This window comes from Epinephelus fuscoguttatus, linkage group LG21 (assembly GCF_011397635.1).
Source record: "Epinephelus fuscoguttatus linkage group LG21, E.fuscoguttatus.final_Chr_v1".
In the NCBI taxonomy this organism is placed as follows: Eukaryota; Metazoa; Chordata; class Actinopteri; order Perciformes; family Serranidae; genus Epinephelus; species Epinephelus fuscoguttatus.
This window is the reverse complement of record NC_064772.1, coordinates 19,963,431-19,986,223: the sequence shown is the minus strand read 5'-3', so window position 1 is coordinate 19,986,223 and position 22,793 is coordinate 19,963,431. Positions and strand designations below refer to the sequence as shown.

Genomic DNA, 22,793 nt, shown 5'->3' with positions numbered 1-22,793 from the left:
AAGAATATTCAAACAGTTGCAGATTTTTTATGTTAATGATGTATTTGCTAGCTTCCAACAGCTATCTGAAAAATTCAACCTCCCTACTCATATTTTTTTTAATTCTTAAAAATAAGGCAAATGGTTAAAGAAAAATCTAAAGACATTTTCCCAGAAATCCCAGAAGAATCCACTTTTGATACATATCTATATATCGGGCATGTACTACAACCAAAGGACTAACATCTCACATATACAGGCATCATCAACAACAACTTACCTGGCTAAGATAAAATATCCACAAAAGGAAAATGGGAAAAAGATCTAGGCTGTGTTTTTGGTGAGGAGGATTGGGAGTGTGGGGTGGAGGAGGGTGGATGCTGAACAATTTTTTGTTTTACTTTGCTCATTTCTGATCCATTCATGAATTAATGTATGTATGTTTGTATGTCAAAATGCCTGAATAGTAGGAATAGTATCCTTATATTTAATTTAATTTTTTTTGTAGTTTGTTTTTTGCCTCTTTTCTTATTTTTTGGATAAACATCATTGCCCTTTTACTTTGTCTTTTTCTTTTTAAATCAATATTTTCAAATGCATGAATGGGAACCTGACAAATTTTGATAAAAGAAATGCAAAAAAGAAAAGTAATCAGAAAGTAATAAAATGTAATACATTGCATTACTTTAAGTAATTCAAATTGTTAACATATTATCTAGTAATCTGTACCGTTACTTTTAAAAACAACCTTCCCAACACTAATGAATGTAGCTACCAGCTGATTATATTTTGAATGATCTAAATCTGCACAGTAATTCATGATGTAAAATAAATCAAGTGGAGTAAAAACAATGTACATGATTAAAAGCACCGAATCAGGAGTAATTGTGTTGATATAAACTGTACATATAAGCTTTATCTTGAGGCGATGCAGCTGTTGTACAACCACCTTATAAAACCTGGTGTTTTGTAACGTCGTGTCTGGAAACGTGATCGGACTCACTGTGCACGAGCAGCAGCACTGAAGACCGACACACACCGGAGGACGCTGCCCTGAGTCCGTCGGTGTCTTTGAGATATATTAGTGAATCACTGCTGTTTTACTGACAACGATAAATATGTCGACCTCCCGTACAGTCATATGTTTACTGAGAAATGACCTGCGGCTCCACGATAATGAGGTAAGTTAAGAGAAGCTGTTACGAATCTAAAGTTGAATTAAATTCATCGTTATTTCACTTCAGAGCAAATGTTTAACTTAAAACTAAACGCACTCTTTGTAAGTAATGTGCCTAAAGTGTAATATGTGCTTTATTACCGCCATTACGGGCACATTTTTAGCATATTATGTAGTTTGTTTGCTACTATCATCAAGCTACGTTTGTGACGTAGGCAGTAACACCAGTGGTACTTCCGGTTTTGGTTCCTTGACAATAAAAGCCTCTTCTTTAAACTTGAACTCGTCTCAAAAACTGCACATATCATTTTGGAATAGTGTTCCCGAACGTTGTTCCCACGTTGTAATTTATGTCGAGCTTAAAATAAGAAATAAAAACTACAGGCCCACAGTCAGCCATAGTAGTGAATGGTAACGTCAACTTCCGGTTGGACTTCCAAAAGTAAAAGACGGCAATTTTTTTTTTTTGACCTTCTACTTTCCTACTTTTATTTTCTTTACTTACTTTTTACTTTCATTCATTCATTCATCTTCTAACCGCTTCATCCTCTTGAGGGTCGCGGGGGGGCTGGAGCCTATCCCAGCTGACATCGGGCGAGAGGCAGGGTACACCCTGGACAGGTCACCAGACTATCACAGGGCTGACACATAGAGACAAACAACCATTCACACTCACATTCACACCTACGGACAATTTAGAGTTACCAGTTAACCTAGTCCCCAATCTGCATGTCTTTGGACTGTGGGAGGAAGCCGGAGTGCCCGGAGAGAACCCACGCTGACACGGGGAGAACATGCAAACTCCACACAGAAGGGCTCCCACGCCCGGGATCGAACCGGCAACCCTCTTGCTGTGATGCGAGAGTGCTAACCACCACACCACCGTGCTGCCTTTTTTACTTTCAGTTTACCTGAAAAATTAAATACAATTTTAAGTTATGTGTTTTCAATTCTTGCTGTAGTTATATACCATGGCACTGCTCTTACAGCAGTCATATTTGTAGTTCAGTTTTCTTATCGAATCAAATGTGCTTTTTCATATTCAAGTGTTTACTGTAATTATGTCATGATAAATTTTCCTAAAAGATGATTATATAACCCTTATTTTGTTTTATTCACATGCAGCTTTTCCATTGGGCTCAAAGAAATGCAGAGCACATTGTCCCACTGTACTGCTTCGACCCCAGACATTATGTGGGGACGTACAACTATAACCTACCAAAGACTGGGCCTTTCCGTCTGCGCTTCTTACTGGAGAGTATCAGGGACCTCAGAAACACATTGCTCAACAAGGGCAGGTAACTAAACCACTGTTTGCTGGCTAGTCTTTCTGTGTATGACGTCAATTCCACTGCTTCATTAAACGCTGACTTTCTCCACAGTTCAGCACTGAATGTGAATGTGTGCTGTGACACTTGTGCAGACCTTGTCCCCAGCTTTCTAGGAATAATACAGATGTAACAGGCTCAGGAAACACCTGAGTTTATAGAGGGTTATGTTTATGCTAACATGGGTGCTGCACGCGCTGTTTTTACAGGTCAGCGTGGGAGAAGTTACTACCTTTTTACCCAGGATGCAGCTTGCCTGGCATGTATTAACTGGGACCTATTTTGTGTGTGTGTGTGTTTGTCTTTATGTGTGACAGTAACCTCGTGGTGAGACAGGGTAAGCCAGAGGAGGTAGTTGCTGACCTCATCAAGCAGCTGGGCTCCGTCAGCAGCGTGGCTTTCCATGAAGAGGTAGATTTTAACAGTCTTCCTCTTGTTGCAAGTATCATGACTTTATTGCATGGTCTGTTGATTCTGACAGTCTTTCCCTCATGTGCTCGTGTCCCAGGTAACTTCAGAAGAACTGAATGTCGAAAAACGAGTGAGGGATGTTTGTGCACAGATGAAGGTCAAAGTTCACACCTGCTGGGGGTCTACGCTGTACCACAGAGAGGATATTCCATTTCACCACATATCCAGGTGAGAGAGAATGTGGCTTGTGTGGGACAAAGCATTCAGGTTCTGCTTGTTTTAGATTCTTACATTTTTATGAGCAATGTAAAGTAAAGGTCCAGTGTGTAGGATTCAGGGGGACATAATGACATAAAAGGAATATTTTTATAGATCACAATTTTCTGTGGGAAGTGGCGTATGCCTCTTTCAGGCCTCGCTTTGTGCATATGCAATGTTTATAAATGAGAGCCCAGATCTGTTTGTTTTTGAGAGAAAGTGTAGCGTCCCAGTCGAAATGATACAAAACTGGACTGATGGTCTAAGGCAGTTTAATTTGTTCTCAATTAACTCCATGGACCTATATAGAGCTGAACAGAAATTAACCAAACGGAAGACAAAACAATGCACAAAACTAGTTAGCAAGTTAGCAATTATACCAAAAACTCTAAATTATTAAACAATTAGACACAAATAAATGCATTTAATACTTTGTTGTCCTCTCGACTGGCGCTAAACTTTTTCCGTTTGTCCTTTTCATTTTCCATTTTGTTTATCTCCGACTTAATTTTTCCTTGTTCACAGGAAATAACAAAATGAAGGCAACATAATTACATTACAAATGCAACTTTAACACGCCAACTACTGAACATTTGGGTCATTTACAGAAAGAGACCTCTGCGGAAAATTTAGCTCCTCGTAAAGGCCTCCTAGCAATGAACACTGAAGGAATTCTAACCAGGAGAAGTTTCAGCTGGTTGCTATCTACAATCCTCACCACCAGGTGTCACTAAATCCCCCTAAATCTTACAGACTGAACCTTTTAAAATGGTTAAGCTATTAGAATATCTTGTAACATTCCTTCCTGGTCTGTTAGGCTGCCTGATGTGTATACTCAGTTCAGGAAGGCAGTAGAGACCCAGAGCAGGGTGAGGCCTCTGTTCCCAACTCCTGAGCAGCTAAAGCCTCTCCCTGCAGGGCTGGAGGAAGGAGCCATTCCTACAGCAGAGGACCTGCAACAGACAGGTAAATGATCCTAATGTTTTATCTGCTCAATCCAAACTGTTTTATTCTTCCTTTGTGTCTTTCATGTTCTGCAAAATTGCTGAAATGTCTCTCAGTATCACAGAGACAAATTCCTGTACATTTATTTTATGCGCTTATTAAATTGACTTTTGTGTAAATGTCTTTACATGCTGCTGGCAATAAGGAAGCACAAATTGCTCATTTTATGCGGCACCTCTATTAAGGAAATCCACACTGCTGCTTCTTTCAGAATTCAATAGGCAGACTGCTGAGCCCAGATTTACTGCCAGCAGCAGCACACTGGCTCAATTTCCATGTATATGATTAAGCTTTTACGATTCTTTGTGTCTTAATGCACATCAGGGAGTGTTTAACACATATGAGATCAGTCGGATGCTGAAATGCTTCTCTTGTTTTATTTTTCTAGAGCCTGCGGCTGATCCTCGCTCAGCCTTCCCCTGCAGTGGTGGTGAAAGTCAAGCTCTTGCTAGACTCAAACATTATTTCTGGGACACTGTGAGTACAACTTCATCACAAACATCACTAGTAACTGCTTATAAAATGGCAAAGGAAACTCATGGTGATGGATTATCTTCTAGATGTAATGAATATATGTTGTCTGTTTGCAGAATGCTGTTGCAGCTTACAAGGAGACTCGTAATGGATTGATTGGTGTGGATTATTCCACTAAATTTGCACCCTGGTGAGTGTTACTGTGTCATTTCCTCCACTGCTGAATGCTTACTACAGTTTGATGTTCCAATCCTATAAATACATCACTAATGGTCCTCCTGGCATTCTGCAGGCTGGCAATGGGTTGCATTTCACCCAGGTATATTTATCATCAGATCCAGCAGTATGAGAGGGAGCGGACAGCCAATCAGAGCACATACTGGTGAGTCTGGAGTTAGAAATGACTGGAATACTTTGATGAGTGAGATACAAAACAATAGAAATAACATTTATTCTATCATAGACAACTATTTAGTCACAAATAACACAAATGTTTCTGTCTTTCAGGGTCATTTTTGAGCTTTTGTGGAGGGATTACTTCAAGTTTGTAGGCGCCAAGTATGGAAACAGACTGTTTCAGATCAAAGGTAAAATAAGCTCAAGTCTTCAACTAATTTTTTACACAATATTAATGAATGTAAACTCATGGTGATTTTATCTCAGGACTTCAAGACAAATCCATCCCATGGAAAAAGGACAGGAAGCTTTTCGATGCGTGGAAAGGTTTGCACCATTTCTTCCTCATTGTTTGATAAATATTCTCTCATAAAAGTAAATTTAAAAGGTGTGTGTATCAGTATGTGCAAATATGTATGATTTGTAATCACAGAGGGACGGACAGGAGTGCCCTTCGTGGATGCCAACATGAGAGAGCTGGCTCTGACGGGCTTCATGTCCAACAGGGGGCGGCAAAATGTTGCTAGCTTCCTCACCAAGGACCTGGGCCTGGACTGGAGGATGGGAGCTGAGTGGTTTGAATCCCTTCTGGTGAGTGGGTTTTAACTTTTGAAAAGTGAAATGGTGTATATTAAGGGCATAATTAATAAAGCAATATATTATTTCATAATGGAGATGGTGTGGAATATTTAGCCTTTACATACTTACCCCTTTTCTTTTCATTGAAATATGATCAACCTCACAAGTGCCTCATCCTCTTCATTTTAAATTTTTCCCTTAAAGATTGACTATGATGTCTGCAGCAACTACGGCAACTGGCTTTACAGCGCTGGCATAGGAAATGACCCCAGAGAGAACAGGAAGTTCAACATGATCAAGCAAGGCCTCGACTACGACAACAGTGTATGTTTGGGAAGATGCATGAACTGTTAGTTTCACTTCCCTTTGACTTTTATCTGGCCATTGTTAAGACTACAACACAAAATGTCTGAGTCACACTTTGTGTTTAATATTGCTGTTACATAGTGGTGATGAAACCAGGCTACGATATGGAAGTAATTGATTTATTACTTGGTTACCTAACCATGAGTCTGCTTTAGGGTGACTATGTGCGGCAGTGGGTTCCTGAGCTGCAGGGGATCAGGGGAGCTGATGTACACACGCCATGGACCCTCAGCACTGCTTCGCTGTCACATGCTCGAGTGTCTCTTGGTGAGACCTACCCCACCCCCATCGTCATGGCACCTGAATGGAGCAGACACGTTAACAAGAAGCCGGTGGGTGTTTGAGAAAAGGGAAGTGGAAAGTATGAATTAGTCCTGATGCTGTGATAGCTATTATATGTTGCACTTCTTATTCCAGTACATTTATCAAACAGATAAAATGACATGTTACTTTTCAGGTCAACATTTGACCTGAAACAACCTAAGATACACCTGCAAAATACAAAGTATTGTTAAATATTAAACCAGTGGTTCCCAAACCTTTCTTGACAGCTACCCCTTACAAAAAATCAGTGTGTGTGTGTGTGGTTGGGTTTGTAAGTTGATGGCAGTTCCACCAAAGAGATTTCCCCATTAAACTTCTCAAATGTTTTAATTTAAAGAATTGTTGAATGTCTAAAAAGGTCATGACCCCTCAGATTTATCTTGTGACCTTTTGGAAGGATCCCTAAATGATAAATGACACATTGATGAATCAATCAACAGTCTAATGATACTGTACATTAGCTGCTTTTCTGCATAAGGAATACTTGTACATTTGATGCTTAAAGTGTATTTTGCAGATACCACTTCTTTAACTTTAATAAGGTCTGATTTTGAATGCAGGATTTAGCTTGTAATAGACATTTTTACAGTAAAGTATCGGCACGTCTGCTAAAGTAAAGGATTTTAATACTCTTTGTACCACTGGCAAACAAGAGCACTTAAAGCTGTGGTCAGCAGTTTTATTTTGGCATCAGTGGGCAAAACTTCCCGCAAATAACTTTGAGCATTATGTAATTCAAGTTGTCTTGGAGATCACTGGCTCTGTTTTCAGGCTTTAGAAAATCCAGCTCGTGACGGGAGACTTTGGCCAATCACAGGTCGTTTCAAAGAGAGTGTTTCCTATTGACTGTTCCACAAATGCAGATGCACGTGCACGTTTCTTCAGATGGTCAAAGCCTGACGCAGTGGAGGAGAATCCTGCAGTGGAAGTTGCTATTTCAATTGGCAATAACTGCCTACACTGCAAAGAAACCTGAAAAAGGAAAGATGGACTAATCAGAAAGAGAGTCTGGCAATACACGGACCAAAATATGTGTCAATATCAGCAAAGCGTTTCAGAGATGGAGAGAAAATGTTGCTAATACAAATCACAGCATGTCCTCTGCCTCAGTCCCTGCTGCTACAGACCAGCTCGCCGGGTGGAGAGCAGGCAGCAGCTCCTGAGATGGATCCTCAGTCAGCAGCCGCAGCAACTTGAATTCAGGTGGCATCTGGGGAATGGACAGCTCTGGCTTTCCCACTCTGTTGCTGCCCTTACACAGTTTGCCCATGAAGGGTTAGATCCAGTGCTGCTGCATGATGGCCCACTATAACTGCTGATTTCAAGCCACTACAGCCGCCAGTCCGAAGGTCCATCCCTGACGTTTCTGCCCGCCCCACCTCCTGTCACATTTGTGGTCTGATAAACAGAGAGACAGACACTGACAGCTGACTCATATGAACATCGGCAGGTCTCACCGTTCCACGATAGACTACAACTACCAAGTAGAACAGCAATGCGCTAATGATTTACCTCACTCAACACTTAACACTCAAACAAGTGGCTGTGTCTCGCACAATACAAATAATCGCTAATCGTAGCATCACATGTCTATTGGTTATTAATAAGTTAAACGACAGTCAAGCCATTAAAAAGCTTGGTGTTGGATGTTAGCTGCTGCTGCTAATTAGCTCATGCTAACACGCTGGAGACGGTCCTTCAGCGTTGCGTCTAACCTGTGTTGCACAGTCGGAGATCAGACCCTTGGCGCAATCCTGTTGTTTTCCTCTGGAATTGTGAAAGATGTCCACACCGCAACATGTTTTGCCCTCTAGACAGCGTGCTGCAGTTGTTCTTCTTCTTCTGTTAATTGGCAGCACACAAACCTAGTTTAAAGCTACATGTACCACCACACACTGTGTCAGGTGCGTAGATGCTGCCCTTATTAAGTCAATGAAAGCAGTCTGGTGCTATTTAATGTTACATAATTTAGCTGCTCGAAATATCGTGCATCCCGAGTGGAGGGTGTATTTTTAAATTCTGTTGCTTATAAGTTTACCCTTTACAAAAACTGCCTACCCCAGCTTTATTGTTCTTATTCTACTCTACATGAAAAAAGTTGCCTCACTGTTTTATTTTGCAAAATCACCGTAAATGTTTGATTCCTTTAATTCCCAGAGTGGCGCAGGACCTTCACCCAGAGGAAGGAAGGGCCCGTCTCACACTCCCAAACAACACCGAGACAGAGGCATCGACTTCTATTTCTCCAGAAGCAAAAACCTGTAATGTTTGCTTTGAGGCCATCAAACACGAGGACAGAGGCTCAGAGGATGGACGCTCCAGTGATGCAAACTCAGACTGTTGCTGTAAAATCTGTGTCGTGCACTGACGCACTGATTGAGGGAAGTTGCCGGATGAGGATTTGAGGAAATGGATGTACTTTTGCTTGAATATTTGAAATAGCCTAGTCTAATGTACGTGCGTGCTATCAGTTCTCGAAATGTATCCGCCTTGTGAAGCACCTTTTATGGGCTGGTTTCCTGTCAGACAGCTACTGTGAAAGCCACACTGTGGTTTTCGGTTTTAGTGCTGTGGATCTGTAGGTGCAGATAGACATTTTCATAGGGGGGCTTTTTGTGTTTGAGTTTTTGTTGTGTGATTTTTGTTATGTAATGCATTAAATTAAACACTTGACATCGTGAATTCAGTTATTTATTATACTGTCAGAGGAAGGGGGTCGAGCTGAGCTTGCCAGAGCAGTTATGAATCTAGATATGAAAAGAGAACAGAAACACATTATAAACCAACTCTTTTTTCCACCAACATTTTCTTGTGGTGCCAACTGCTGCAGGATAGTCACATATATCTAAAAAATGGTTTCGTTTCTGGTCAGCAAAGCGTTAATGCCAGTAAAATAGTACCTGTAGTTTTGTGGAAGTGCACGAATGTGGCTGGTGTGAGGAGGTAAACAGTGAAGACAACCCTCCTCCTCCGTGTGACGTAGCCCGCTAGATTTTGCATCACTTCCTTGTTCTGTTAACAAGTCAAGTGTGGGACAACTCGGTAGTCAAAAGTCACGCAGACTTTCGCTGTAATGTTTTTGTGTGTTTAACTCTCTGTCGTCTCCGGAAACTCTCCAACATGGCGTGTAAGGACCCAGAAGTGGACTTGTGGACGGTTCCTCTCGTCGCCCTGAATGTGCGCGTGAGGAAACAGCTGGGACTGTACCTTAACCCCAGGAGCACTGTGGCCCCGGACTGGATGGCTGTAGCGGAGGCCATGGGCTTCACTTACCTGGAGATAAAGAACTATGAGTCGTGTGTAAACCCCACCAAGGCGGTGCTGGAGGACTGGCAGGCCCGCTGCTCGGACGCCACGGTGGGGAAGCTGCTGTCGATACTGTCAGACGAAGTGGAGAGGAAAGACATTGTGGAGGATCTGCGTCCTCTGATAGGTGCGTGTGTCTTTAAGGACGTGTTTTTAAATGCTTATCTCCTAGTATAAGTGCACAGTATGACAATATGTGTAGCCTAAGCCTGTTTTATCACCTGCCCAGCCCCTGTGAACTCCAGGAGGTGATTCACATGCCTGAATTCCCTCATTGCAAAAAGTAAAACACATATTTAGGAGTTTACTGTGTGAAGAAATATCTGCTTCAATATATGTAATGGGCAGCTAAATGTGTACTCACAGTACTTTTCCAAATGATTCAGTCCACTTCCTGTAACATCTCCCTCCACTGACTGTATGCAAACTTGTGTTATGTGCCCAATGTGTGTGTGTTGTCATCAGATGAGGATGTCAGGAAGTATCTTGACAACCAGAAGAAGAAGGCCGAGCCCCCACTTCAGGTCCCAGAGGTGGACAGCTGCCTCCCTCGCACCCCAGAGAGGTTCGGTATCACCCTGGAGGACGACCCTGAGGGTCAGTGTTTGTTTAAGTTTTATTTTTGTTTCCATTATCATCACAAAAAAAAGAAAATCCAAACAAAACTTGCAGTCCAGCATTATTGCATCACTTAAATTTAATTTTATTTATAAAGCCCAATATCACAAATCACAGTTTGCCTCAGAGGGCTTTACAGCATACGACATCCCTCTGTCCTTGGACCCTTACAGCGGATAAAGACATGTTAAAGCACCTGTAATAAAGAGTCACCAGTTAACCTACATATCTTTGGAGGGAGGAAGCCAGAGTACCCACAGTAAACCCACACTGACACAGGGGAGACATGCCAACTCCACACAGAGGGCTCCCCCAACCAGAAACCCTCTTGTTGTGAGGCAACATTGCTAACCACTGTGCAAACACGCAATTTAATGTTCTGAATAAGGTCACTTTGCATGATAAGTACTTTAAAGGAGCTGTATATGACACTCAGAGCATTAATACAGCAGCCAAAACTATTTGCTATGTAAAGATGTAGTGAAGTAACGGCATCCTGAGCAGATAATAAAGTCACGCTTCCTCTGTGTGTGCTGTAACCTGAGCGTCTCTGTTTGTTGCTGAGGTAGACGGCCCAGTGGTGCGTGCATGTTAGCGCATGTGAGTCATTGTGTGTGTATCCCAGTGGCTAGTTAATCGCCGCCACTCTGCATTGCATTCATGTGGCGGTTAACACTGATATCAAAGCAAAGCACCTATTGTTTATGGTAGCCGTAACGTTTTTTTGGCATCATGTGGAGTTGTCAGGCAGATAAAAATCTCAGCTCGGTGGGAAATATGCCACACAATTAATAATATCATCCATAGCATTTTCAGTAGCCTCCTATTTTGTGACCTATATGATATGTTGCCAAGACAACTCAAGTATAAACTTGTGTTATGCAGACCAGATTGTGTGATATTAATCACCAATAGATCTATTTATCCACTGACGCCGTACAGTGTGTACCTGCCTCTTCAGAGAATACACCACATCCTCAGTGGTGTCGGTCTTCCTCTTAATGTGCCTGGTGTGGTTAGGTGATAGCATCATGTATCAAGTTTTCCAGAAAGTCCTTGAACACACCGTGGGTCTCTTTGCTTGTAGAACAGACCAGAGACATGCTTCACTCCACTACGGCAAGCCAGATAGTGGATAGCAAGCTTTGTGATTACTTGTCAGCACTGTTGCTGTTTTTAATGCTGTTAACGCTGTTAGCACTGTTAGTTGCTTGCCACCGGCTCAGCCACCTCCATGTTGAGAACCATGTGCAGACAGTCAGACTCTGAAACATCAGATCTGCTCTGAATGTTTAATACAGCTCTAACTATTGATACTTAAAGTAACAAATCACATACAGTGTGTTACGCTGCACTTTGAGCTCTTGTATTTGAATAAACAAGCTGAAATGCATGTTATGATTAATTTATGAGCTAAAAGTTGGTGTACATATATTGCGCCTGACTTGTTAGAGGGCGAGTGCACAGCTGTCATCTGTTCAACACCAAGAGAACAGATTATAAGTTTGCATAAATGCATATCGGATGAAATGAGTGATAACAGAAAGCTTCAGTAATTAGACATACTTATTTTAAGGTTACCAACAATCAAAAGCTTTTACTGTTCTTTAACTTTTTCCCTGCTACCTGTCATGTTCAGCGGACATACCCCCTAACTGTCATGTGGTGGCAAAAATATTACGACTGTGCTACTTTGTAGTGCGGTTACATTATTTTAGCATTTGCTCAAGTCAGACATGAGATAATGATAGCAGCATTTTCTGTGGTAAGGCATCGCACAGGAAAAGCTCCATCTCGCCCCTAATCTGACAAGTTATCTAAAGCTCTAATCGCTCAAGGCTGTACTGCTGCACCGTTCCTGTGCACAGTCTTGCAGTTTCCTTATCACGCCCATGTTTTGCTTCTGTGGAATATATTTCACTTCTGATGAACACTACTCCCCCCCCCCAAGTTTATTGTGTGTATATTTTGTTCTGGGTCGCATGCAGTTATACAATAGTGGCTTTATAGGGATAAATAAAGTTATTGACTTGAATCTAACTGAATCCAGGTGCCCCTGAGCTGTTTGATGCCTTCATCTGCTACTGCCAGAGCGACTTCGAGTTTGTCCACGAGATGATCCGCGAGCTGGAGCAGACGGAGTGCAGGCTGAAGCTGTGTGTGTTCGACAGAGACGTCCTCCCGGGCTCCTGTGTGTGGACCATCACAAGTGAACTCATTGAGAAGAGGTGAGATATCGACACGTGTTAATCATGTCCGGGTGTATTCTGTTGCTTTGGCCTGTAAGAACAAACATGGCAGCCAGAGCACGCACGCTTTGCATGACCCTGTGCTTTTCAGGTATTGTTGGAATGCACACGAACTCTGTTTTTATTTATTTATTTTTTTAGTCTTTTTATTGGTATTTTAAGTCATACAAAATGCACTAAATCACAGATACAACAGGAAAAATACGATATACCCCCCAACAGAGCCCCATCCTCACTGTACCATTCGCCAATCAGACAGAATCAACCGCCTAAACAGTTACAAGTACATATAAATAAATTAATTGTGACAAAAATCATAGTTGAGACACACAATAAATGTAAAAAAGTACAACAGACAATTAAAATAACATTTAAATAATAAATTAAAATGATAAAAATATTATAATAATAAAATGAAAAATATGTATAATTAAAATAAATAAATCAATTTAAAGATGAGTAGTAAGTACTATCTATTATAGGGTCACTTCATAAGACTGCAATATCAGTGGTGTGCATATTTTTCTATACTGGTTAAAAAGGGTTGCCAGGTAACATAAAATTTCTGAGCATGCCCTCTTGTTGAATAGCTAATTATCTCTAAAGTCAGATGGTTTGTAAGGTCTTTAATCTTGAACTTAAAGGTTGGAGTAAATTGTTCCTTCCATTTCAGCAGTATGAGTCATCTAACTTAACGAGATGTAAAAAAAAATATTTTCCCCCTCATGACTGAGATTGGGGGAAATTGTGTTTTGTCGTAGTTACTCAGATGCAAAGACTAGAGAATTATAAGAAATAAGAGTATATAAATATAAAGCAATAAAATAAAATGGAAATGAACATGTACATTAAAATAAAAATAGAATGTGCGTTATGTTACAGTGTTAAACTACTAAAGATATAAAAATATTAAAAAATAAAATATATATTGCCTCTGTGCTGAGGCTGTAAGTGTGACATTTAACTGCAATATATACCTTAATAGAATAAACAAGAATAAAATAAAAGTGACCTTAAAGAAATATGTGCAGTTATGTGCATGATAAAGCTGTAAAATACTGCAGCAGTAGCATAACAGTACCAGAACTGTATTCTGGTGCAGCACAGACTAATGTATGTAGGCACAGGATGTGAACCAGGCCTGCTGTTGATTAACAGTTAACAAATATATTCTAATAGACTGTATGAGAACATAGAGAGAAAAGACATGAAAGGTTCAGTCGTGGCAGAAAGCTTAACTTTGTTATTAACGGTTTCATTTTAAATTAAGATCTAAAAAGCAGGCCGAGAGCAAGATATCTGCGTTCTTTGTCTGAAAATCTCCCTAACTATGACATGTGACCTTGTGTGCAGGTGTAAGCGGATGGTGGTGGTGGTTTCTGATGAATACCTCGACAGCGACGCCTGTGACTTTCAGACCAAGTTTGCTCTCAGCCTCTGTCCCGGTAAGCAACATTTTTGTCATGTAAAACAGCTCTCTTTCTTTTTCCGCCGTAATGCCGGCGCATGCACGTAGCTTACCTTTTTATTCTCTGTGCTGTTTCAGGAGCTCGAAATAAACGGCTTATTCCAGTGAAGTACAAGCCAATGACAAAGCCGTTCCCCAGCATCTTGCGCTTCCTCACCATATGCGACTACACCAAGCCTTTGACACAGAGCTGGTTCTGGGTACGGCTGGCCAAGGCGCTCTCGCTGCCGTAACCAAGGACCAGGCAGTTAATGGAGTTTTTAAACGTGCCTTTTTATTCCATCAAAGGGGATTTTGGACAATGGCCAAACATCACAGGTTGAAGTGCTGTTGCTTGTGATCTACATCCTGCTGGCTTCTGATTGCACTCATCAGTTACTGTGTGTATACAGTATATATTACAGTGCTTCTGTATGTGTTTCTTGATTTGTATATTGTCACTATGAAAGTCAAGCTGCACAAAGATATCAGCAAAGTTCTCACTTTACACAGCCATTATTATGTCAAAACAAGAATAACACAAGTTGTGCCTGGCGCTGTTTTGTATTTATGTGAGGTATATTGCAGAGGAGGATGTGTTTGTATTCGGGGCAGCATTTACCAAATGCTCAGTGAAGGTTCTGTCGTGTTTTTTTCTTGTGCTGGCCACTTCCTCTTGTGAGTCAACTTCTACAAGAGATTGGAGCTGAAGAGGAAGAGATGTTGTGATTATTCCACTTCTTAATTTTTTACTGACTGCCTTTCTCTGTCACTTTCTCTGTCTGTCACCACAATGTCTTTATATATGATTTTGTACTTTTGATGTGGTCTTTTTTAGAGCTGTTTTATGAAGTGAATTAATTCTATCTTTGATAAATGGTCTGTATTTTATTTTCTCAAAATAAATTTTCACACATTTGTCATGTGCAGTTTTATTTTTATTTAAAGAAGGATTTGTACAGTCATGAAATGTATAGTATGTTCAGGTGTTGTCCAGAGTGTGTCGCGTTTGTGCAAAGTCCTGCATGTTATGAAATTAACCAACAGAGGTGTCACTAATTGAATGCTGCAAAGAGGAACTGTTATGGCTCAGTGCACAGTTAAATGAGCGTCCAATCACAGAGTAGCATATGTGGTGCTGTCCAATCAGAGTGCAGGATGTTCCTGGAGCGACACGCCCCTTTTCAAATCAAATTGTGAGTGATTATGTTCCCTGAGTATTGCGTGTCAGGCAGCACTTCACAGCCCATTATATACCTTAATGTGATCCATCAATGAAACTGTTAATTGATAGTGCTATGTGCTGATGTTAGCACAGAATTATGTGTATATATTTTTCCTTCAAAAACTTTATTTATATTAAAAAGATAGGCAATACAACCATTTTCATACAAGGAAATAACAGCATGCCAGAGGTATTAATAGTCCTTTCACAATTAGTTAATTGACAATTCAGTGTGTACTTCCTTTAAAATACTGAAAGTCTTAATGGATTTTTTATTCTTGTTTTCATCTCTGTGAGGTGCCTTACTGTTTGAGTTCAACAATAAACTGCTGAAAGCAGGGTTTGGAATCAGACAACTTCAGTTTGTGGAGATGGAATTTACTAAAAATGACCAGAAGCTGAATAATACCGGTAATATTTCTATCCACCCTATAGAACAGAAAATATAACGTCACATCAAACACATTAAAATGTACATTAGTGTCAATTTTCCTATCTATAAAGTATTGCACATCTGTCCAAAATACAATTGAATGATCATAGTGAAAGAATAAATGAAATATTGTGTCTCAATCTAAATTACAAAAGCATATTAAATCTATATTTAGCTAAATCTTTCCAAAAAAAATCGCAGCTGGGTAAATTCAATCTAACATTTTAAAGGATACTTTTTTTTTTACTTCATTATCAATACAATATTTAAGAAAAAAAATAGAACAAGCTTTCCTCCACTGTAAATCACCCAAAATCATTAGACCAAAAGGGAAAGTTTTAAAAATCACAAGAATTTATGGTGGTGGGAAGGTCATGCATTTTAAGCTGGTCACTTAGGGAGGCTCAAGTAAAAATATTTGTAGCTTTAAGGAGGGTGAATTTTTTTTATTTTTAATATGACAGTAACATATCATTTTTGTTTACCAACAACATTTCATAATCAAACCATGAGCAATAAAAAAAGTGATTTATTTTTGTATATAATATCCTTATTATTCTAGATAAAGGGGCAACTAAAATATTTTTATATCAATTGTTTTTATATGCTACAATTGTTTTTATAGCCAATAGCCAAGCTAAAAGGGCTTGCCACAACAGTTAGCTAATTTATTCATTTATTTATTTATATTTTATTTATGTGTAATATCAATGTATTTTTTCTTATTATTATTCATAATCTTTTAATAGTTACATTTCAACAAAATTATTTGTTTATTTATTTATTTATTTACGGTTGCAGTGTGAGAAGAAGTAATGCCTGCAAGGCCTGACTCCGGGCATAAAAGGAGTAGGAAAGGTTTCAACAGCCCGCCATTAAAAGTGTGGCGGAACGGTTAACGGCTCGTTTCCTTTCGGCACGTTTTACCTAATATCATTTCCTGCAGTGCTTGTTTTACCCAGAAAGTAAAATTCAGACAAATAATTACGTGTAAAAGATATAAAGCTAAAGGTTGTGTGTAGCTGACGTTTTAAACCGCCACCCCTGCGTCTTCAGTAACTACAGTGAGTCCGGAGCACAGTGCGGTCTAACGGCCCACACTCAACATGTCCGCCGCGAAGGTCCACATTAGCTCAGTAGGAATGCGGTAGGCGGGGCTGCTACGCTCGTGTCAAACTTTGGGAATGACAGGAGTGCTGCAGGATTCGCAAAGAAGGGGAAGTGTCGCCCTTGTTGGTCCTGTTTGGATTACTTTGACTTCTTTTTACGCACAGTCTTTGGATTCACGACCTTTCTACAGATAGCACGGCCTCAGCACACTCCTCAGCCATGTCGGAGGACCTGAGCTCCCAACCCTGGTCCATCAACAAAGATGATTATGAGCTACACGAGGTGATTGGTATGTGATCCTTAGCTTGTTAGCTTCACGTAACGTTATGTGTTAACCGACAGTCTGAGAGATTCTGCGGCTAGCTTCGTAAAAAGGGGGCTTATCACGGCTAGCTAATATCTTCCAAGTGTAAAGCGAGCAGAAGGCATCTTCTTTCCCTGGAGCTCGGTTAACTTCATCCTTTTGGCAACTTGGCAATCCTAGCCGGGCGGTGTTTGTGAGTCAGTGGAATGTTTCCAGTGAGAGCGGTTACCCCGTCCGCTGGGGCTATGCCGAAGTCATAAACGAGCGTTATAACGTTAGTCTAGTCAGGCACTGACTATTTGCTGGAAATACATGCTTTCATTAAGAAGTCGGTTATTTATGTGAACAGCTAGCTTAACAATTTCTTATACACTCTGGATAGAGGGCGTCGTATCTATTAAATTTTAATAATATTCACTGTATCTCATTTACATTTGCCAGCTTTGGTATATCAGACTGAACCCAACCTGCTGTGTAGCTTTAAAGCAGAAGTGACATTACATATAACACATTTACAACGTTATATTTTCATTTGGGGAACACATTAGTTATACTGCAAATGCTAAAGCAAAGTATCAGCTACGTAACGTTACTGTAGGTGATAAACTTTTATACTGTCCCTGTGTTCACACCCATTCCCATTAAAATACACTGGATATTCAAGTACAGAACTTTTTCCAAAACACTAGTGTTGCCAATGCAGAGTCCAGAGATTATACCTCACGGTCCTTCCCGGAGTAGGGTATTGTTTTGGGCAATTTACTGCCTGAATTAATCCAGTTATGCGAGAGCTCTTTGGAGAGGATTAATCAGTATTAAATGGCTTCTACCCACGTCCCTCGCAGAAAATGGGAAAAGTCATTTGATAATTTGCTGGGTAACATCATCAGTAATACTTAATTCAAACCAGTCTGCGCTGAACCTCCAACCATGTTAGTTTTTGCACAATGATTGCTTTGTTTGCATGGCCACATTTCCTCCAGTGTGACAGGAGGTATAACACCTTTCCTTTGCAGTGTCAAGCCCTCAGCCAGTCCTGAGGATGGCTTACAGGTTGGCAGGTCTGAGGAATGACAGCTTTACTGTTGAGGCCCTGAAATGTTGCCACCCCGTAAAGACCTGACCCTGTTCTACCTTTGGCCGACTTTGTTTCGGAGCAAGGAGGAGAATAAGAAGGAGTGTGTAACACATAAGTAAAGTATTGTCCTCTCAAATCAGCTAGTTTGTGCCTCTGGTTTACTTTACCTAAGTGGTGCTGGCTTCCTCTACAGGGAATCTGTGTTTATAGAGGGTCCATTCTGCAGGCCCTTAATTAACCATTTTGTATATTTTTAAAAGTCCTGGATTTAACTTTAAACCATTTCTACATTTTCAGTTTCTTGGAAAATATGATCTGGAGCACTGTACAAGATAACGCCCTGCAATTTAGCATATGCATAGATAAAGCCCCTCTTGTATAGAAACCAATTCTGTGGCGTTTTCCGACGCAGTGTTTGACACAAGTTGTCAGCATAGGTTTGAAGCTGGTCAGGCTATTTCAAGCTCTGGCTGCGGCATGCTGAGGGCAAGGGGTTATGATTATCAATTTAGCTGTGGAAATGAATTGTGCACTCAGCCCGGCCTCTTCCCCTTGTTTTATAAATTGCTGAAAACTGATTACCAGTTGTGCTTTAAATCTGAAGCAGTCGGTCAACCTTGTATATCATCTAAATTAGCCGAACCCTCTGTGTGAGGTTGTGTTCCCAGGCTCCTTGTGAACACAAGTTGAACAAGAAAACTCCTCCTGTTTGGCATCTTTGTCTGTTCATATTAAACCTTGCAAACAGTCCTGTGGAGTTCTCTCTCTCTGTGCTTAGAGTCTTTGCTTGATCACCTTCTGAGCTTTAGGTCTAAGTTGTTGCAGTTTTCTCTTTCAGGCCTCCTTCTATATCAGTGATTGGTTTCTTCCAATTACTTAACATGTTTAGATGATGAGGAGTTATTGGCTTTTACTCTAAATGAAGATACTGTAGAGCTGTAGCTGTTGTGTAGACTGGGGACTGCACTGAATCAGTCTCTTCCTGACATCGTTTTCCTCAGGTTACCATCTTGACATTTGCCATCACGTTTTCCCAAAACATATATGCTCTCCTAAATTGCAGCACAGAATTGAACTACTTTGAAACAGCCCTAAGATAGAAGCTTCAATAGGGAGAAACTGCTTGAGCTGCAAAGCCAGCAGTGTGGTCAATGTTTGGATGGCATATTCTCGAGGTTGCACAACAGTCAGGGGTGGGCTGCGTTGGTGTTTTGGAGTGTGTGTTTGGGGAGGAGGGTGGGTAAACACAAATGCTGTATTGAGTGCTTTAAATTACGACTAATTCCGCTACTGTTTGTATTAGGAAGTTAATATAAATAGGCTTTTTAATTTAGATCTTTCTCTGATTGTGTCTCTCCGTCATTACTTGCAGTGGTACTGATGTTTTAACTGCTTATGGCATCAACAATTGAATAAAATGGTAGGTTTTAATGTGATAGTTTTTCTCACAGTCAGTTAATATCCCACCAAAATACAGCATGTTAGTACAGTATGTTCACACACTTGTATTTAGTTGTGATTTAAGGCCCTCAGTGCAAGAAGTCCATGTATAAGATGTATTAAAAACACAAAAGCCACACAAGGTTTTTTATCACATACGACAAAAGGAAGCTGAAAACAGGACATATTTGACATTTTACTTCAAATAACGACCATAACTATAAACTATTGTTTATCAAAATAGTTGCCGATTATTTCTCTCTTGATGGACTCATCATTAGATCGACTGATTAGCTCTACTTGCAGTATTTAAAACTTCAACAGGTAACCTTTCGCCGAGCTAAACTACTACAACAAGCTCCCAGACCCCAACTCACCTCTAACAGAAACTACTGTTGGGGAGACAGTGTAAGATGTTGCCTCCAGCTCTTCTGCTCAGCTGGAAGGTTGGTGTTCGGAGGATGGCCTTGCATACCCAGCATGCCCAGCAGAGCTATTGTTTTGGTAACTTCCCCAGGGGAAGAGGACATGTTATTACACAGTTCACACCCATTCATTTCACCGCACTGAGCATTGGATCATACTGGACAGAGCCCGTAGGAAAAAAAAAAAAGCACCACAGCTTGCTTTCTCATTCTGGATCAAACTTTGGATCATTCATATTGGCAAATGTGGACTGGAAACTTTCTGCTCCCACTGTTTGTATCCACGGGCAACCATGTTTCCTCCCTGCTGCTTGTCATGTCCCTCTGATGGGTTTAAAAAGCTTCAATATGTTTATGTTCCGGGAAACTTCTAACAGTTGCGAGCAACCCCGAGGATAACATTTATCTAGCTTAATGTCAGCTTCAGAGTTGGGCCAGATTAGTTTTTATTACACTGCACCCTGCGATATCATGTGTGACATTTCTCATTGTACCTTTGAATAATTTGTGGAATGTCAGCCAGGTATGCAGAGGAAATGTAATAAAAGGCGGCTGACGTCAGGCAACAAACTGGCCTGGTGAGGGCAGGAAAGGCAAACTGGGAGCTGCTGCCACTCCGCTCTTGACCAACTCCATTAGGAAGCTAATTCAAGGCTGAGCTAATCTGATAAGATATTATTGTGCTGGATACTATGTACTTTCTTGTGGGTAAGAAAAATGAACTAGAACAGTGACTGATCTGTCTCCGTACCTAGTGAAATATTTTCACTTTTTCATGAGGCAAACTTTGGCTCAATATTGTGAGGTATCATTTATTTGGAGTCCACACCTCATGAGTAACAGCTCTTTAATGAAACCTTGAGATTTAAATTGCCTCTTGGTATTTTAATGGTCTTTGAGCCGCTTTAATGATTTTAATTAAGTATAATGCTGTTGCTTTGTCTGCATCCTAGATAAGCTTATTATGCCATTTACTATTCCTTTGTGTTTTGCTATCTTGATTATGTAACAAACAGACTTTATAGAGATGCACCATAATAGGAGGACTGCAAACATTCCATATTCATATGTCAGCTCCTTTAAGAGCAAACATGTCAGCTTGCGGGTGAATGGCAAGCCCTCACTGGAGTATTTAGGGTTAAACACATAAGTCCATTGTGACGAAAAAACTCTTGCATGTCCCATTCACACGTTGCCAGCTTATAGTATAATGCGTATAAGGCTTCTCATGCAAAGCTGGATTTGTTTTGAGGAAACATGCTTACAGACAACATGGGCTGCTTTCTCAAAGATCATGATTGTTTTGTCAATTTCTCCCCCACGAGAGGGAAAGAGAAAAGTTGTCTCACCCTGTCTGCAGCTTCTTTCGCTATCTAAAGTACCTCTGCATTTAGAGCTGTAACAGATTGTCACACATATAGAGTGAACGTTCAAGCAAAATGTGTGGAAAGACAATAAATCACAAATTGCAGAGTGAAACTTGCAGCTAAACGTGTTTTAGGAGTCGGAAAAATTCTCACAGTAAACTGAGGTCTTGGTATTTGTAAAGCTCACAACCATATCAGTTAAGAAAACTGAGATCTGAGATCAGTGCTAACTCTTGAATAATTGCTGGGATAATTTTAAATGTTAAGTACCGGGAACAGAAAAGGAATCCTCTGCAGAGCATGTGCTTTTTAGAGGTTTTCTTGACATGTTTTGGGTTTATTTTGGCTTCTGACACACACAAAAGAAAATAAGAGCAGCTGCATACTGTAATTAGTTAGATATTTTTTCCCTGGGTTTTTTTGTCTTAAAATGTTAACAACACTAGGAAATATGAAATGGAAATAAGATGCAAACAAAGAGAAGAAATCAACAAGCCTAAAAGGCACGCATATCTTAGTATCCCTCAGCTACGTCAAAACACCACATTTTCAGCTGGCAGCTGGATCATCTTCATTTGATTTTGCCTAATTTGGTAACTTAATATATAGATTTGATTTAGCCGTCGACTTCCAAAACAAGTTGAATCTTGTTGCTGGGCTGCAAGAAATAGAGAATATTGACAGATGGAGTTTTTTTTATTTGTCTTTGTAAAGAGCTGACCCCTGCTCTGTTTGTAATCTGATCATTTTTAAGTAATTTACAAAAGAGAAATAAAGAAATACCTACTGTTTGAAATGCAGCCTTGATGTCTGCGCCAAACTGTTAAGCAAATTAGATGTTGGCCTTACTTTTTAAAAGCCTTGTGTGGGTGGCTCTTTTGTGTTTCTCATATTCAGATGGACAGGGCGGTGATGATGTTGATGTGACTGTGTATGGCTTATTTTATAAGTTCATCATAATATAAGTAAACAATATACAGCTTTGATTAAAACATCAAAGAACCCCTGAGGTATTTGATATGTAACTGGATACAAATGGTTGAGACATGACCACTCCGGGCAGAATAACCTTGTGCTAAGCTTGGAAATAGCAAATATCAAAGAGCATCAGGTCTATATTAACTCAAGGTCCCAACTGGCTGCTAGATTGGGCTTCTTTAGTCTAATTGGCCAGCACAACCTTGGTGCCCCCTGACCTTGCCTGCTGCAAACCCAACAATTTCCTCCCTTTTCACCCCCCTACGCCCTCCCCAACACACACATACGAACACACATGCTCTCCAGCTTGTCCAGCCACCCCTGACGACTGGCTGTTTGTTTGTGTGGAGGAATTTACACTCCAATGTGTACAGGGTAACTGGCTCCCTGTGGTCAAGCCAGGGCTGAGCTCCCTATCACTGGCCAGCCTCCAGAGGTTTGTTTGGTATTGGTGGTGGAGGTAGAGGTGGTGGCGGTGGTTGGAGGGGGGCTGAAGGATATATTTACAGCCCTGGT

The 22,793-nt window shown here is 40.5% G+C and overlaps 3 protein-coding genes across 4 annotated transcripts in view; all 3 read left to right on the top strand.

Moving 5' to 3' along the window:
* The first annotated feature begins 966 nt into the window (after positions 1-966).
* cry-dash (cryptochrome DASH) lies at positions 967-8,979 on the top strand. Of its 2 annotated transcripts, XM_049565203.1 has the most exons (14): positions 967-1,160; positions 2,282-2,454; positions 2,802-2,895; positions 2,993-3,123; positions 3,971-4,119; positions 4,547-4,635; positions 4,749-4,822; positions 4,925-5,014; positions 5,140-5,219; positions 5,296-5,355; positions 5,462-5,619; positions 5,812-5,931; positions 6,129-6,305; positions 8,455-8,979. In XM_049565203.1, exons 1-14 carry the CDS (start codon positions 1,098-1,100, stop codon positions 8,560-8,562), a joined length of 1,566 nt encoding a protein of 521 aa, XP_049421160.1. In that variant the 5' UTR covers positions 967-1,097; the 3' UTR covers positions 8,563-8,979. The 2 variants fall into 2 exon arrangements, with proteins under 2 accessions (XP_049421160.1, XP_049421161.1); XM_049565204.1 differs by lacking the exon at positions 8,455-8,979 and having other exon boundaries at positions 5,812-5,956; positions 6,129-6,257.
* Positions 8,980-9,132: 153 nt separating this feature from the next.
* Positions 9,133-14,838, top strand: myd88 (MYD88 innate immune signal transduction adaptor). Its single transcript, XM_049565206.1, has 5 exons — positions 9,133-9,730; positions 10,069-10,200; positions 12,272-12,449; positions 13,824-13,915; positions 14,017-14,838. Exons 1-5 carry the CDS (start codon positions 9,418-9,420, stop codon positions 14,169-14,171), a joined length of 870 nt encoding a protein of 289 aa, XP_049421163.1. The 5' UTR covers positions 9,133-9,417; the 3' UTR covers positions 14,172-14,838.
* Positions 14,839-16,480: 1,642 nt separating this feature from the next.
* The window catches only part of oxsr1b (oxidative stress responsive kinase 1b), a 51,035-nt gene continuing 44,722 nt past the window's right edge, over positions 16,481-22,793 (top strand). Inside the window, exon 1 of the mRNA XM_049564632.1 lies at positions 16,481-16,974. Coding sequence (XP_049420589.1) covers positions 16,905-16,974 — 70 coding nt within the window. The 5' untranslated portion in view covers positions 16,481-16,904. The remainder of the gene's footprint in view (positions 16,975-22,793) is intronic.

Excerpts from the sequence above, each read along its gene's own strand:
- cry-dash (XM_049565203.1), top strand. The coding sequence starts at position 1,098 with ATGTCGACCTCCCGTACAGTCATATGTTTACTGAGAAATGACCTGCGG. Across the intron at positions 2,455-2,801 it reads ACATTGCTCAACAAGGGCAG|TAACCTCGTGGTGAGACAGG; the intron begins GTAACTAAACCA and ends TATGTGTGACAG. Across the intron at positions 5,620-5,811 it reads AGTGGTTTGAATCCCTTCTG|ATTGACTATGATGTCTGCAG; the intron begins GTGAGTGGGTTT and ends TTTCCCTTAAAG.
- myd88 (XM_049565206.1), top strand. The coding sequence starts at position 9,418 with ATGGCGTGTAAGGACCCAGAAGTGGACTTGTGGACGGTTCCTCTCGTC. Across the intron at positions 9,731-10,068 it reads GGATCTGCGTCCTCTGATAG|ATGAGGATGTCAGGAAGTAT; the intron begins GTGCGTGTGTCT and ends TGTTGTCATCAG. Across the intron at positions 13,916-14,016 it reads TGCTCTCAGCCTCTGTCCCG|GAGCTCGAAATAAACGGCTT; the intron begins GTAAGCAACATT and ends GTGCTGTTTCAG.